Source organism: Anabrus simplex, chromosome 2 (assembly GCF_040414725.1).
Source record: "Anabrus simplex isolate iqAnaSimp1 chromosome 2, ASM4041472v1, whole genome shotgun sequence".
Taxonomy (NCBI): Eukaryota; Metazoa; Arthropoda; class Insecta; order Orthoptera; family Tettigoniidae; genus Anabrus; species Anabrus simplex.
This window is the reverse complement of record NC_090266.1, coordinates 376,415,470-376,433,396: the sequence shown is the minus strand read 5'-3', so window position 1 is coordinate 376,433,396 and position 17,927 is coordinate 376,415,470. Positions and strand designations below refer to the sequence as shown.

At 39.2% G+C, this 17,927-nt stretch overlaps 1 protein-coding gene across 1 annotated transcript in view; it reads right to left on the bottom strand.

The window, feature by feature from the left end:
* The window catches only part of LOC136863554 (calcineurin-binding protein cabin-1), a 609,489-nt gene that overhangs the window by 430,826 nt on the left and 160,736 nt on the right, over positions 1–17,927 (bottom strand). Inside the window, exon 7 of the mRNA XM_068225987.1 lies at positions 8,455–8,689. Within this exon, the coding sequence (XP_068082088.1) occupies positions 8,455–8,689 (235 nt within the window). The remainder of the gene's footprint in view (positions 1–8,454; positions 8,690–17,927) is intronic.

Here is a 17,927-nt window from a genome sequence, read left to right as displayed (position 1 = left end):
GAGTCCTAACTTCGCCACTACAAATAAAGGCAAATATAATAATATATAGAATGGAACAAAGTAATATTCAGTCATGAGAAGAACTTCAATTTGGATGGGCCAGATGGTTTTCAGTGTTAATGGAATGATTTCTGTAAAGAAGAACAAGTTTGGATGAATAGAAATTTTGGTGAAGTCAATGTTATGATCTGGACAGCATTCTGTGCTAAAGGCACTTCTAAAATAGCGTGGCTGCATTCCAAAATAAAATCATGATTATACAGAAATTCTGCAATTTGAATTGTTTCGTACGAGGAATTTGACAATAATAATTTAATTTTCCAACAAGATAAAGCTGGGATTCACAGGTCTGGCAAGACGAAGTGGTTTCAAGATAAAGAATTACACTTATGAGCTGGCCATTAAGAAGTCCAGATTTAAATCCAATAGAGAATTTATGGGGGATCCTAGCAAGACGTGTTTATCACAATGGATGGCAGTTTGCGACTGTGACAGCTGAAAACCGTAATTCAAATGGAGCGGAACTTCAATTTCAGAGGAAGTATCACTGCTCTTGTACAATCAATGCCCAAGAGGATTGTTGCAGTTATTAAGAACAATGGAGGTTCAACAAAATACTAGGTCATTGTTGTGTTATGTTAACTGTTTACCTTTTTTTAATGTTATTTGTTCGGGGCATCGACCTAGAAAGATCTTTTGCCCCTACTTGCACCATGTTAGGAATCTGCGTGTATGTGGAAATTGCGGAAGTGTAAAGTGTTGAATGTGAGGAACGGAACGTTAAGGACGGCACAAACAACCAGTCCCCATGCCAGAGATATTAATCATTTACAATTAAAAACCGCTGACCCGGCCAGGAATGGAACCCGGGGCCGCTGGGTGACAGGCAGATGCATTGCCCCCTACACCGCGGGGTCCCCACCTGTTTAGCTTAGTTAATTCTAACAAAACTACATACATGCCTTCATATCAATTTCCACCTAGGTATAAGATAGTTATAAGATATGCATTTTTTTCTTTCAATTACAAATGCTGAACGTAAAGCAAGAATGTATTTTGTATGCTTTGATTGTAAACTGTATGGGGAAAAATGTGCGCATTACTAAAAAGTAAATAAACTTTTCTGCTAAAACCATGTGCCTTTATACTAATTTTCACCACTGTAGCCCTGACTTGGCTCACAGGTCTTCCTTGGGCACAAACAGTGGTGAAACCCATGCATATATTTTGAATCATCTTCTCACAGGATCTTACCCAGGACACCTCAAACATAAGGGAACATGTAGTAGAAATTGTGAGATACTTCTGCAATAATAATTTTTCCAATGCAAAATTTAGGAGTGAAGGGGGGCAATCGTTAATCCTGCCTCAAGAAGTTTGATGGAATACGTAGTCTGCCTGCTTTCAATCTCGCATTAAAAACTGGCCACTACTTGTGAAGATTTGAGAAGAAAATAAAGAAAAGGTTCAAGATTCCATTAAGAGAAAGGTTAGTGATCTTCAAATAAAGAGAAATGCTGAAGATGTTTGAAATGTGTTACATCAAAAGCCAATGCTATTGCTTTTAACTCACAGAAGTGACTGTACCATTGGACAAGCAGTGAAAGTGTATAAAAACTAAAGCATGATTTGGAGGAATAACAAGTATTAAGGAAATCTTTAACTAATGACACAAAAACTAAGATGTTAGAAAAACATAATCATCAAGCATTAGTTGCACCACACCTTCTGGCTTTCATTGTTCATCCAATATTAAAAACTCCAAGTGTGTTTAACATCCATAAGAGCAAAAGTGTGCATTTCAATTTGCTCAGGAAAACATGTGGGAACATTACTTCTATCAATACTTGTGGAATATCAAGTAAACTCTCAACCCTTCACTCCAATGGTGTTCAACGATTAAGTGGTGCAAGGTGTGTGTGCTTTGCAGTGGTAGAAACCTTAAGAAAATTTCATTAGCAAAGTTATCAACTCCTTAACAGCCACAGAATCATCCACTGGTGTAGAATGTATGTTTTCTACATTTCGTGTTGTTCATTCAAACTTAAGAAACTGACTTAGTGTAGCAAAGTTTCCAAGCTTGTGTTTGTGTATAAGCACTTACATAAGGAAGTTGTAAGTGTGCCAGAAGATGAACTAGTTTACAAACAGGCTTGGTGTAAACAAAGTTTCTAGTTTGTGTTCTTATTTAAAAGAGTAAGTCACGAGACAGAAAAGCTGGTTTAAAAATGTAGTATTGCATCATACCCCAATTCAAAACATTGTCAAAAACAAAGAATTTAGATTGATCCTTCATTATTACGATGAAGTGCTTGATCAACCCTTTCCAGCCTGAGCCACACGATCATGCGGGTTGGGTTTTTATTTTATTAAAAGAAAACTAGCCCGATTCCCTGCGTCACACCGGGCTGCAATGATCGTGTGGGTTCCGCGCTTCATATTGCAGTTGTTTTTATTTCGATAGCTGGGTACAAGGAGGCAGCATGTGTGTTTAAACTTTTGTAAACAAAACATACCATGCGGCCTAAATTTAAACTGTCCCTTTTTATTATCTTTTACATATTGATTTCGTTGTGAACCTTTTTAAAACATCCTAGAATCATCATAGAAGGTAAACATATCCTTAAAAATGCTACTTTTTGAACCTAGCGGTTATAATAAACTGTCAATCTGTAACTAGCACGATGTTGCGGGTTAGGGTTTAATTTGAGGTGATGGTGTGTTTCTAACCTCAAAAGTTATCATTAGTATTCCGGGAAGATTTCTCTAATTAAGCATTAGTATACTTATGTGAATACAAAATACATGTATTTATATGAATTTTAGGGATATCAGATGAAGAAATAGCAAGGTTAACCTATGCATCTGATTGTGAGGACTTACTCAGTGAAGATGGTGATGATAATGAGTGGGTACCTGAACCTATATCTTCACACATAGGCAATGATTCTGATAACTCTCATCACGGTGGTGATATTGATGAAGAGGAAGAACACACAGGAAATAATTGTTCTACTGATAATCATTTACCTATAGGTCAATCACCGAGTCCCCAATCGGCATCGAACCGAAGACTACTTTTCAACGAATATTCTGTTTATATAAGTCCTATATTGATGTTTTATAACCTATTTTACTCCATATATTTGATTCACTGTAAATAAAGTCATCCACTTACAGAATTTCATATGCTCAACATGTGTCATTCAGCAAAGAAATGTGCTCAAATAAATCCTAACTAGCACGATCATGCAGGTGGTTTTCCACGCGAACGGTAAAGAAAATATTTTTCTTACTATATTTCCTGAAATCTAGGCTCAAAACTACATACATTGAAGTAAGAAAAACATTCAAATTTCAAAGAAAATATCTCAGGGTGGAAAGGTTTAAAGAGTAAGTCATGAGACAAAAAAACTGGTTTTAAAATGCTGTAATACATCATACCCCAATTCAAAACATTGTCAAAAAACACAGAATTAAGGAAATTCTGTACTTATAAACTACAGAGGTGCCAAAGTAATCCCCTTTTTAACTCGCGCAGCCCCCCACCACCACCAAAAACGTTTACGAGTCAAATCCAAAGCACCCCATTTGCCCTTTCCTACAGCAATCTATTCTAAAGTGTATCATATTACACAATAAAATTTTCTCATTACCTGTTACTTCTGCGATAAAAAATTCTTTGTCGCTTGTTTCGCACCAGCAGCTGCTTTTCGGTGTAGGTTTTCTTGTAACATACTTCCCCCTGAGATGACATTTTCGTCTTCAGAACCATAAGCGATTCCAGTGTAGATGTACTTAATGTAGGCCTGAATTCTGTCTGATTTTTCCTCACAACACTGAAAACTCTTTCTGTGGGAGAGTTACTATGAGGTACACTTAGTACTGCAAATACAACATTACTTAAGGTTTTATTATACTTAATTTGTCCACTTTCATTTTTAAGCTCTGCAATGTTGCCCCAATTCACATCAATGTTTGGTCCATGTACAATATATTCCGGGAAAGTATCACACTGGTAAACTGCAAATTCCTCTTCAAGTTTGTCATGTTCACTTTCTTTGACCAAAGTTGGGAATCTTCGAACAAAGTACAGTATTCAAGAGATGAATAGGAAACCTTCATTCTGAGAGAGATGTCTACAACTTCGGCATGATGAAAAAATTCATCATCAAGGGGAAATTTCCTGGTAATGTAACTACAAGCTGCCATATAAAACTCTCTTACAGAATTATAAAACATCTCTTCATCACAGTCATTATCTTTCACGTATGCCCTAGCTTTTGCTGCAATTACAAAGTCCTCATTGGCTTTCCGGTATTTCCTCCTCTTGAATTCAATGCTCAAAAGGGAGGTAGATTCTGACTGAGGAGAACATGGCTGAACAAATCTGACCAATAGGTCAGTTAAAAGACCAGCAAGTTTCCTCCTAAGAAGATGTATGGCTGGAGCATCTTGTTGCAGAAATATATTCACAGAGTTAAAAACAGGAAGTGTACTCTGAAGAAAGTAGCAAAACAGTTTTGTGTGTGGGTCTTGTATGAAAGATTTCACAGTTTCAAACTGCTTGGTGGTCTTATTTTTATGGTGGGTCTCACTACAAAACACGAGTGTCAAAGCTTCCCACTGCTCAAGAACTCTATCAATAGACTGAAGAAGCGAGAGCCAACGGGTACTAACATATTTCAAAATTTTGTGACCCTCTGTGCCACAAACAGCCTGATAAACTTTCAACGTGTTTTGCCTTTTAGAACTCTTATCAAGGTAGTAATATAACTGAACCAAAAAGTTCTCTACATTGACCGGCAACTGGGCTGCTGCTTTTTGTGCACAGATGTGTATGAGATGACATGAACATCACAAATTTGGCAACACCTTTATTTGCCCCTATCATTGTGTATGCATTGTCAGATGAAAAAGAAAGGCAATTTTCCAATTGAATGGCTAAAGAAGACAATTCACTATTAATAACAGAGAAAATTCCCTCACCGGTATTGTCGGTACTCTCTAACAATGACAATAGAAGAGTTGATATTTGACCTCTCTGAGCATTAATGGGAGAACTATAGGATAAAGTTTAACTGCATTTGAATCCGTACTACCATAAGTAGCCAAGGAAAAAGGCGTTATTTGCAAAAATTCACTTATTTCCTTTTTTGCCTCAGATGCTGTGTATTGAACTAAAGCAGAAGTTTTAGTTCTTGCACAACCAGATTTCTGAGATATTTTGGATTCGGGGAATATTGATCTAAACAAATTTCCAGCGTGGTCTGAAACTGATAATGGAATATTATGCTCCAAAAGAAATGATGTGAACAATAATTCGGCATTTGTCACAGCAATTTCATTACTTTTTACGAAGAATGATGAAAAAGACTGGTTTTGTAATTTTGATTCACTGTACGTGTGATCTTTCTTGGATTCTATGTGTCTTCTGCAATCATCTCGTCCACCGTGAGCCACAGAGAAATCACACGAACACACACAGCAGAACACGTGGTTTTCACTAACACGTGAGGCAAGTAAGCATGGCCATTCCTTTGTGTAACCGTCTCGATATTTCTGTAACACTGCTGTCTTCTTAGAAGAAGATGCAATTTGACAATTGCTCCGCTTCATTTCACAAAACCAATCACTACTTTTCAAATCAACGTCTAGGATAATTAGAATTAAAATGCGCTAAATATACTATTCTTTCTACGCACATGACGGAGAGCTGAAAGCGCGCACTGGAGAACAGCAGAGCAAGGAGTAGAGCCTACCTCACGGCAGACTTGATACGTTATTGGCGTGTCATTCTAGCTAAAAGAGCAGCGTATATCTATGTAGCTGGCCGCGATTTCACAACGCTCGCGGGAAACAAAAGGAAGTGATGACCAAATAACTGCCAAATATGTTTAGTAGCCAATGTACAAACACTGAAACGAGGAGGGTTGACCAGTAATGCTCTAAGAGATTGAACATTTTTTACGTCTTTCCTTTTTTCGCAGAAATTAATTTTTATCGTGACAAGGTTGCTTTTCCGTAATAATTTCCCCTTCGACCGTAATACCGTAATCGCAAAGTGAAATTCGTAATTATTACCGACAATCTGTAATAGCTGGCACCTCTGAAACTATGAAGCATACACCAATCTGGAAATAATAACAAATGTTTAGCAAAAATTTAAAATTGAAGAAATCTGATTTTAATAAAAAATAATTCGTTTCGATTTTTCAATAAAATTCATGACTTTTTTACACCCTGCTTGCCAGTATCGTAAATTAAACCTGGGCACAGAAGAGGAGCTAGACTGCTGCCCTGAGATTACGGCAATAGTTAATCTTGATTATTAAAACTACATTATTTACAAACCAACACCGAATCTCTCTTTTGTTTAACGCTGAAGGAAAAGTTGGAAACTTTTAGCGAATGCAGCAAGCCAATAATCAGCCGCTCAGCCAGCCTGGTACGCCATCCCTAGCAAGCACGGCTTGCAAAGAAAATCAAACCCTGTTAGTTGAGCTGCCTTGATGTGGCCCTCGTGATATAAGAAGCCCAGCCTCGCTCTGTAGTACAGTCCGACTATGCAAGCCTAGCTAAGATGGCAGACTAACGTATAAGCTGAGCCTGAGCCTGCCTACTGCTCATCTATATTTGGCTCATTATGATTGCAAGCATCAGTTGTGCACCAACATTGTTTAAGGAGTTGCAGGTGATAGGAAAATGCCGCTCTTCACATTAGTTACATTGGTCTCTTACTTGTTCACCCCAGAAGGCTTGATGGCGATTGTTGTCAGAAGGTCTGAAAGCTTCCCTTGTTGGTGAACCACAAAACTTGTCTAATTCATCCTCAATTGCTACCCCACATGATGAGTATATTCTGATAGTCCCAATTCCTGCAACCAGCAAATCTACCCACATCCTTCATTCATTTAAGTGCCGAACAGAAACTATATCCTGTGCTGTGTTATTACTCATGAACAATCTAACTACACAATTTGCCTATCCCCTTTCAGTATCTTCTAAGAACACCTTAAAATTTCCTCATTATCTCCTGTAGCCACCTTGGCTCCGGCGGCAGACACTCACGGCTGGGTTCCGTGGTTCAAATCCCGTCAATCCATGTGCGATTTGTGCTGGACAACTGAGCTTGATAGCTGCAGGTGCTTACATGTGGCCAATATCCAGTATTCAGGAGATAGTGGGTTTGAACCTCACTGCCGGCAGTCCTGAAGATTAATATCGTTTCCCATTTTCACACCAGGTAAATGCCGGGGCTGTAACTTAATTAAGGCCATGGACCCTTCCTTCCCACTCCTAGCCCTTTCCCTGTCCCATAGTCACCATAGGACCTAACTGTGTCAGTGCGACGTAAAGCAACTTATAAAAAAAGGATGTGCTGGCAAAGCGGAGGCGGAACAGGTTTTTCCCTGGGCACTCTGGATTTCCCTGTCATTTTTCATTCCAGCAACACACTCCAATATCATTTCAATTCATCTGTTAGTCATTAATCACTGCCCCAGGGGAGTGCAAAAGGCTTTGGTAGATGGCAAACTTGCTATCCTAACCACTAGATGGCGGCTTCGTTCATTCCATTTCTGACCTGCTAATGATCGGAAACAGGCTGTGGACTATCACTTTTTTCAGCATTTCCTCTTACCTGAATGTCATTAACCCCTCACATGCCCCGACACATCCCCTTTGACGACTTGGTTGTTTCTCCCAACTTTCTCCCATAAGCTCCATTCGTATTGAGAACATACCGCCAATTCCATTCCATTCAACAAATTGTTTGGAAGGAGTCCTTGGCATGTCAAAAAGGAAGTGGTACTTTGTCACTCTCATATACCCAATGTTTAATGAAATAACTGAGATCGTAAATGTTAAATTTCTGTGAAATAGGTGTTGGTCTTAACATACACACACTACCAGCTAAAAAATTTTCACTTCAATTATTTGGAGATCGCCAGTGGATTGTGCAGCCCTAGCTGCCTGACCACAAGGAGGGCTATGCCTTGGAATATGTTTGAAATGCATACCCTAAATTCATACAAATTTGAGTCATGACTCTTAAAGCCACATACTGTTACCCATGGTTCATGAACAAAGTTGTGACTATAGGAATCCACAACACGAACCACCACCATGAGCCTCTTAGCATTCGATATTTTTGACCACAACTGTGTTTGTCAAATATATGGCCCATTTATTTCTAACAGTTCCCATACTTCTCCTATGTACCTTTGAATATATTGACTGTTTTCTTTGGTCAATACTTTCAAGACAATATTATACCATGAGTGAACAGGATGCTCAGTCACTGCCAATTGCCAGCATAAACCTCTGCCATACTTGAATATACAGCAACACTTCTCCCAAAACGAACACCAATAAATAGACAGAGCAGTTATACGTTAATGCAGACAGTACCTAATTGAGTAGAAAAACCTAGGACAATATGGGAAGACTTACCAGATGCATCCACAGATTCTATCAGTAATGAGGTAGTACCATCAGATTGCGAATCAACACATCTCTTAGCCTTCTCTGAGGTTGCATTAGAATCCAACTCACAATTATTGACCTTTTCTGCCATTGGGACATCTGCAACATTGGATTCTTCCACTTTCACATCATCTTTTGGTTCTTCAACAACAGAGGAATCATTTTCTTCAGGCAAATTAATCAGCAGAGGACAGCACATATTCTGGAAATACACAACCAAACAGATTAACTACAGTGGGAGAGATACTGCATCTAAAATGTAATGTACATAAAAAATTGTAGCGAGATCTTATTTTTAGCATAGCAAAGTTATCATGAATAATACAATTTCTGAATCCATACTTAAGATTCCTAATTTTAGTGAAAAATAGAAGGGTATGTACAGGTACTTTAAGGCAGAAACAGGTTCCAAGGAGGACATTCCAGGAATCATTAATGAACAAGGGGAGTGTGTATATGAGGATCTTCAAAAAGGCAGAAGTATTCAGTCAGCAGTATGTAAAGATTGTTGGTTACAAGGATAATGTCCAGATGGAGAAGGTGACTAATGCTAAAGAAGTATTAAAATTTACATATGATAACAATGACATTTACAATACGATACAAAAAGTTGAAAACTACAGAAGCAGATGGATTGATCAGATTTCTGGGGATACACTGAAGACAATGGGTTGGGATATAGTACTATATCTGGAGTACTTATTTGATAATTGTTTGTATAAAAGAGCTATACCAAATGAATGAAGAGATGCTATAATAGACCTTGTGTATAAAGAAAAGGGTGATAGACAAAGCTGAAAATTACAGGCCTGTCAGTTTGATATGCATTGCATGTAAATTTGAGAAAGCATTCTTTCCGACTATACGAGAATTGGGGCAGAAGTCATGGCAACTATTTTTTTTTCTTGTAGATATGTGAACGGATCACAAACATATATGTTTCGTGTGGAAGTTCTGCAGGCACAGTGTGTATGCAGAACAACAAATGGCTCTGTGATAGCTGGTAGTAGTGCAGCAAGGGCTGTGAAATCAGTCAGTTGGTGAGTGTCGTTCCACATGGCAGAACAGTGACCGCACAGTACTACAGGGACTTCCTGGTACGACTGGTATGACAGGTACAATGTGGGGTTCAGGAGAAATGTCCGGATCTTGTGGACAGTGCAATAATCCTGCACGACAATGCAAAACCACATTAAAGCAGTGTGTGTAGGGCAGCTACTGCGACATTGGGGATGGGAAGAATTGGAGCACCCACTTTACTCTCCCGACATTTCGTCCTGTGACTTTGATCTCATTCGAAAGATTAAGGAACCACTACGTGGTAGGCGGTTTGCAACATGAAAGCATATTGCTAATGCTGTAGGCCAACAGGTGACACGATTCACACATGGTGCGGCAAATGCTGAGGCAGATGGTATTCAGCACCTCCCACATCGTTGGCAGCATGTGGTGTCAGTAGCAGGGAACTACTTTGAGGGTCCTTACGCCCAGGTTTGTCATGTCAACTGTATGTGTATTGTGTAGTCTTCTTTTGCAGCGGGAAGGCCATATTGCCCTGTATACTACCGTAATATATTAGTGTGTTACAATATTTCAGTTCTATACATTGTCCACACATGTAGTTAACACCTTGTCCATTCGTCTGTATGTGTCACATTTTCCAACCGGACTGGTATCTTCCAAGAAAAAAAATAGCTTCCATGACTTTTGCCCCAACCCTCGTATTAGACATGTTTGTGAAATGAATAATTGTTTCAGTAGAAGGCAGTTTGGGTTTAGGAAGGGTTATTCCACTGAAGCTCAACTTGTAGGATTCCAGTAAGATATAGCAGATACCTTGGATTCAGATCAAATGGTCTGTATCGCGATTGACCTGTCCCGGGCATTTGATAAGGTGGATCACGGGAGACTACAGGCAAAAATGAGTGCAATTGGACTGGACAAAAGAGTGACTGAATGGGTTGCTTTAATTCTAGAAAACAGAACTCGGAGAATTAGAGTGGGCGAAGCTTTACCTGACCCTGTAAAAATTAATCAAGGCAGTATTATTGGACCTTTATATTTTCTTATATATATATAAATGATATGAGTAAAGAAGTGGAATCAGAGATAAGGTTCTTTGCAGATGATGTTATTCTGTCATAATCATAATCATCATCATCATCATCATTTTCCCATTTCCAGCTGACTATTCTGTACAGAGTAATAAATATGTTACAAGATTGTGAGCAACTGCAAAATGACAATGTTGCAACATGGACAGCAGACAATGGTATGATGATAAACAGGGTTGAAAGTCAGGTTGTGAGTTTCACAAACAGTAAAAGTCATCCCAGATTTGATTACTGCATTGATGGGGTGAAAGTTCCTTATGGGGATCACTAAGTACCTAGGTGTTGATATCAGGAAAGATCTTCATTGGGGTAATCACATAAATGGGATTGTAAATAAAGGGTACAGATATCTGCACAGGGTTATGAGGGTGTTTAGGGGTTGTAGTAAGGATGTAAAGGAGAGGGCATGAAAGTCTCTGGTAAGACCCCAACTAGAATATGTTTCCAGTGTATGGGACCCTCATCAGGATTACTTGGTTCAAGAAGTGGAAAAAATCCAAAGAAAAGCAGCTCAATTTGTTCTGGGTGATTTCTGACAAAAGAGTAGCATTACAAAAAGTTTGCAAAGTTTGGGCTGGAAAGACTTCGGAGAAAGGAGACTAGCTGCTCAAATAAGTTGTATGTTGCAAGAGACTATCCTCATTTTTTCCGTATTGAAAGTCTGTTAAAAGGAGATTTGACTTCCACCTATTCAATACATTAAAAGCAATTATAAAATTATAATCTCATCCTTATTTTATTGCTTAATTGTTAAAACAGGACATGTTTTGTTCATATTTTGAACATCTTCAGCTATAAATATTCACACAAGGTTAAATTGGTAACATTGTTCTAGAACTTACACTTATGGTTTGCCGTTAACAAACTTATTCATAATAAATTGTAAATATAAAGTGTTTATATATTACGCCGTCTTATTGAAAATAATATGACTATTTGTTGAGTTTGAAACTTTAAACCCTTATTCTAACATTTAAAATACACATTGTTGTAAAGAGGGCATTTGTGAGACAAGCGTTTTATATATGAGGAATAAAAGTCTAGTGTCAATGATGTGTTTTATTATGAATATAGGTATTTAATCAGGTTCTACAGCAGAAAATGTGATTGATAGCAGTTCACATTTCACATCAATCTCTCTGACTTCGCAACATTCAAAGAATGACCTATTTGATGGTAGTTGTTTACAGTTGAGGATTTTTTTTATCAGTCTAGAGAGATGTCTGGATTACATGACGGGCAAAGCTTTCCCAATAGCAATGGAAGAAAAGTTGGTTCCAAATTTAAATTTCCAGCCAAGTGTTGGTTAAAAACAAAAAAATTCCTTTTTCAAATTATTACTTTCATTCTATTCCGAATTGTCCGATACTGTTCAAGGATGTTGGGAGAGAGTGTGGATCTGTAGAGCTGATGTAACACATCATGGTGAGACGACATTTGTTTGATGTCATTGATCAGCCATGGTCAGTGGAAGTACAATAATGTCATGTCACATGTATGGAAAATAGTTGTTTTGTATCTCCAGCCTTTTCCAGTAAATTAGTATTGAATCTCCAAATATAAAAATATGTTCGTAAGCACGTGATAGTCACTGTAGAATGCCTTCAATGTCTGACAAGGAGAAGCCAATCCCAGCATCCAATTTCAACGAGGTTCAATGTACCTTTCCAGGGACACTCAACGGTAACTTGTATGGAAGGGTTTAAGTCAATACATTTCAGTTTTCAGGGGAAATTGAGGTCAAATGTCATGACGCAGGACCGCTTCAGACAAGAGGAGGTGATAAACAGTGATCACTGAAGAAATGAACTCTGGTATCGGATCAGCACAGCGGGCAGAAGTGCATACAATTTTACATTAAACATTATCTGTACGGAATAAGGCTACTCCCCCCAACTCTCTTATCTATTCAGTCATACCTGTACATATTATAGCCCGTTATTTGTACCATGCTACTAGGAATAGTTGCGTGTGACCAGCTTCCATTAACACAAGCTACGTGTACATTGTTTTTAAGGAGAGCTGTTAGCTCCTCGTGGTAAGTAGGCAGCGATTGAGAATTTAAGTGAATGCAATTCATTGAGCATGATTTGGCCTGAAATACTTTCACTAATGATCTCTGGCAGCGGGGTGTCTCTGGTCTCTGATAGCAGAGATTAGGGAGTAGGGAGACAGTCAGGTCCACACCTGGGAGTGGCTATAACAGTACTCATCACACAAAGCAGAATACACGTTTCTTACCATCAAATCTCCTCTGATGTTGCAGCAGCCTTTCCATGCACTCAATCACATACATGCTTAACCCATTCCAGTCTGGGCCTTAATATCCCTAACAAACGTTCTGAACTGGACATTTTTAAGGATCTTTAAAACATTATATCTCTGTACCTGTAGGAGATATTGGCATGATTCTTTTTTCTTTGTGCTTGTTTGAGCATCTAATTTTGAAAAACACTGTTTGTATCATGTCAACTATCACTTGAGATTTTGAATTTGTTTATATATTATACCATGTTTTGCAAATGGAGGAAAGGTCTGATGGATAACTAAGCAAGTACAGTTTTCTGAAATACAATTATATTTAACATATTTTGCTAATATAAAATGTGCATTGCGATTACAAAAAAAAAACAATAAGTACGAAATAAAAATAATAATTTTTCAATAATAATAGTAATAATTACAATAATGAAAAGGGGAGCTCTTATGAAATTTTATTTTAATTGATAAATTTTGTTAAAAGTTACTCAAACGTAAAATTATTGTTCCATTTACCACAAAAGACCACTGAGAAAGAAAAAATACAGTCTTCTAAACAGACAACTTTACTAATATGTAGACAATATTACGTATTCACGCAGATATGAAATACGCAGGAACATGCGTTAGGCCGTAAAACGAACTCCAATCACAATGAAATGTAAGAAGTTGTTTCGAATTCATATGTCAATAAAATGTTCATTCGCGCATAAACTTATAACATATCATAAAATATCGAAAATATCACTTTCGTCAAGCACATGTTTGCCGCGAGAAGCCATGTCTTAGAGCTCACTGAGTGACATCTACTGATGTATGCTGTTCAAAAATATCGTAAACTCTCTGACTTAGACATATAATACTGCCATCTGTTTAAATACTCTCGTAACTAATACATGAAGAAAAACGATGTAACCACCAGAATGCTTGCATAGCTCGTTCTCGATTTTTAGTGAATTGTCAAACCTTACTATGGGCTATGCCTGCAACGCGGCCTGAACGCAATTTCGGCTGCTGCGAGCTATGCTCGTAGTTAGACCGGAAAGAGTTAAAAATATAGGACTATAATACAAACTGATTGTCATTTTCTTTTGCTGTCTGCATCTAGCCGGTTGAGGAATATGTCCAGCCCAGCAGGTGTGCTCAAATAATGTTTCTTCCTGCCATTGTCCATTAACACTATTCGACCATCCAGTGTTGAGACCAGTCTTCCCACCAGCTCACGTGCCTTGTTTAGCATTCCATTCCTAGTGACAATGAGAGATTCCATAACCAGGAGATCCGTCCCTTTGGGGGCGCATTTAGCCCGCCAAACCTCATTGTGTTGATGACAGCTAGTAAATTTCGCTATTATTGGCCTCTTCCCTGTTGTTAAATCATCAACAGCAGATCTATGGGATCCCAGACTATGACAGCGGTCAATGCTGTCCATGTTAAGCTTGATGTTTAGCTTCTACTTCACTATATTGAGTACCTTAGCTGCTACATCTTCTGAGCATTCACCGATCCCTTGGATAAGGAGGCAATTTCGCCTGGAGTACTGTTCTGCTTGGTCCACTTTTTCCTCCTGCACTTACACTGTTCAGTGCAATGAGGCTAACTCCTCCTTTATCGAGACCAGTTAAGCTCCAATTGTAGCTTGGAAATCGGTGAAGTTTGAGCGGAGATCCCAGAGCATGTCATGGGAGTTCATAACACCATTAGCAGCCACAGCCACTTGGTCAAGACTACCTTGAAATTCTTTCATCCGATCTTCAAACAATGAAACCATATTCTGCACGGCCTGAAGGATCATCCTGATTATTATACACTCTTTAATGGTACACAATTTAAACTGTTTTGATCACTCCCAACAACTAGTTTGTTTGTTGGTCCAACACTTGTACAGTTTCTCCATGGGTTCGGGTATGAGGCGAGATGAATCTGTCGTGGCGGGTTCTTACGACTGGATGCCCTTCCTGACGTCAACCTCATCACAGGAGTTAAGGAGATGAAATAAATGACGAGATATATGATACTAGGAAAGGAGAGGGTGATACCTGGTGCCAGCACATAGCCTACTCCTGTCAAATAGCACCAAGGGGTCTGCTCAAAGCTTAACGCACACATCCAATGGATGAATCACCATCAATAGCGCCATATGCCCTCACTCCATATGAGCACTGCGGAGAGGTTTCAAATTTAATCCAGGCTTTTGGCACGCAATCTAGTGATTAGAAATTGTATACCACCACCTCCCCTACCCTACCGGCCAACATTCTGATGGTGAAATTTTTTCCGAAAAACAGGATTCGAACTGGCTAACCTCGGTGACCGACACAGATAGGTGACGATGGGATAGGAAAGACCTAGGAATAGGAAAGAAGCGGCTGTGGCCTTAATTAAGGTACAGCCTGGTGTGAAAATGGGAAACCACGGAAAACCATCTTCAGGGCTGCCGACAGTGGGATTCGAACCCACTATCTCCCGAATACTGGATACTGGCCACGACTGCGATTGCAGCTATCGAGCGCGGTAAAGTTCATTTATCAAAATTAGTTGAAGACCTTAAATTCCCTCATGGCATAAATTATCATGCTACTGCTGACATAGCACATTTTTTTTTTTTTTAAACCAGAAAAGAAGAGATGAACAAGTTGGAATGCTCAATTTCGATCAAATAAAACTTAGGCAAAAAATGCAGTTTACCTCAAATTCGCTGAAAGTGGGTGGCTTTATTGATTTGGGAAATTTTACACCCAAGAAGAACATGGATCAGTTGGCAAGTCTTGCTGTAGTTTTCAAGATTGATCTCTTTCTTTTGTAACCGGATTCAGCCCATAGTCAAAACGTCTGTTCGTGAAGCACAGTAAGCCCAGCGGGTATGGAATTAGATTCATAAAGGGAAGAAGGCAAGTTTGAATGTAGGCTTTTTTTTTTTTTTTTTCATTCCACATGCAGCAACAGCAGGCAAACCAATCAGACTGCAGGATGCCCCCACAGTGCTTATTACATGCCGATAGGCCATTCTACCAGCAACTGTGGCACACCAAGAACCTCACATCCGTAAGCAAGTCATCGTTGCTCTCACTGAACAAGGGAATCTAACCACAACAGCGGCTTGGCGAGACTAAGGCATCCCACAAAGAATGGCGACTCGTAATATAATAAGTTTTCAAGAATCGGGAGCCAACGTGCTGGCTTGGGTTTGTGACGGGTATCAAAAGGGGATTGCTGAGGCCCATTTGACCCCATTCAGGAACATGTTTTCTCAGTAGCTCGAGGATACCCTTGAGACGCCTGAATGAGGCAGCGTTACAATCCCAGCAAGTTGCTAAAACTTCTCATTTTTTGTCCCTTATTGGCATCAACAACAATGGGATTCACCATTCAACCTAACCTTAGTTATGTTGCTAAAAAACAAAAGCTCACCGACGAGCAGAGGGCCTTGTGTTTTCAGAGGGCAACATGCCACATGATTGGGTGAATGTCATATTCTACAATGAGAGCATACTCTCCTCAGCAATGGGCTGGTACGAGTTTCACCCTTTCGGCACCCGACACAATCCGGCATATGTAGCTGGGTATCTGTTGCGTGTTGGGGCTGGATGAGCTATTGCAGGATAGGAATGTTGCACAGAATCTAGCAATGTCTCATCACCAGGCAATATGTGCACATTTTAGACAATATTATGGTCCCTTCCATGTGGGTGCTTCATCCTGCCAGTGTTCGATGCTTTCAGCAGTACCTGTCTCCAATCCACGTAGCCCAATTAGTTCAGGAATGATTCGCAAAACAAGGTCAGGTCGAGCTTATAAACTGGCCTCCTTGTGGGATAGACATGAATCCCATTGAGAATGTGAGGGCTGAGAAGAAGAGAGTAATGGAGGAGACCTGGGTCGATTATGCACCAAAAATGAATATGACACTCTGAGATGCTGTCAGTGAGGCTTGAGACAAGGTGGCAGGTGACAACAATATATTCGCTTCTGCCCTAGTTGATTCCATGGCCACACACCAGGAAGAGGTCATGCACAATGGCAGGGGCGGTCAGAGTACAACCAAACGGCCCTTTTCAGGGCCGCAAATAAGCTCACTCACTGTCAATAATGGCCTGACAAAACAAAGGAAGTTACGTGACCCGTCATATACAGTTCATGCAAATATTGGAGGACACTAACATTCACAGGAGGGGTAGAGAGATGCGGTGGAAGGGGACAAGCATCTGATGACAAGCAATACAAGCATACACAGGAGAGTGTAGGCAAGGATATTTTACAAGCCAAGCCATATGAAACAATCATCTTACCATAAATTAGTGTTACTGTTCACAGGAATTTCATAGATCTTTCAAAAAAAAAATTGCACATGACACAGTATATTAATTGTTTAACAGAAGACCATGGATCATTCATTCACCATCACTATTTCCACACAGAGGAGCACTCTTAGAAAATGCCCCTCCTGATGTTTCTTCATCGTCTATAGCCGTGTCTGTTTCACTTCATGATCACCTCTTGCGCTTGGTCCAATAAACCATCACCTCAAATGCACCAGCCTTCAATTTTATTTAAGTGTTCATGGCATTTCTTCCAGTCTTCTTTTGTAATGGTTGAAATCTGTTCTTGCGTAAATTTTAATAACGTGTCCATTCTGAATGTCACATTATGTTCAGAAATGCCATTCTTGACACTTGCCCATATCAACTCAATAGGATTAAATTCTGGGTGGTATGGAGGAAGATGTAATATGGTATGACCATGTTCGGTTAAAATATTAGGTATTTTATAAGTGCTCTAGACTGGTTTGTTCATTTTGATTAAAAAATATAACTGGGGTCTCAGCATGTCCTTGTGGAAAGTAATTCCCTTATCTGTTAAACAAGAAAATCATTTAACATCTCATAGAGTTTGATGCGGGAGCACAAGTTACCTGCTTGTTGTGGTAAGGAACATTATAACGAGGACAGTATGAGGTGGTAAATTAGGTACTAATCTCTCCCCCTTTTCATAATTTGTGAAGTCCATGCCATTTGTGATAATCCCATTTTCTGGCCAGATTTAAATCTTACATAGGCATTCAGTATA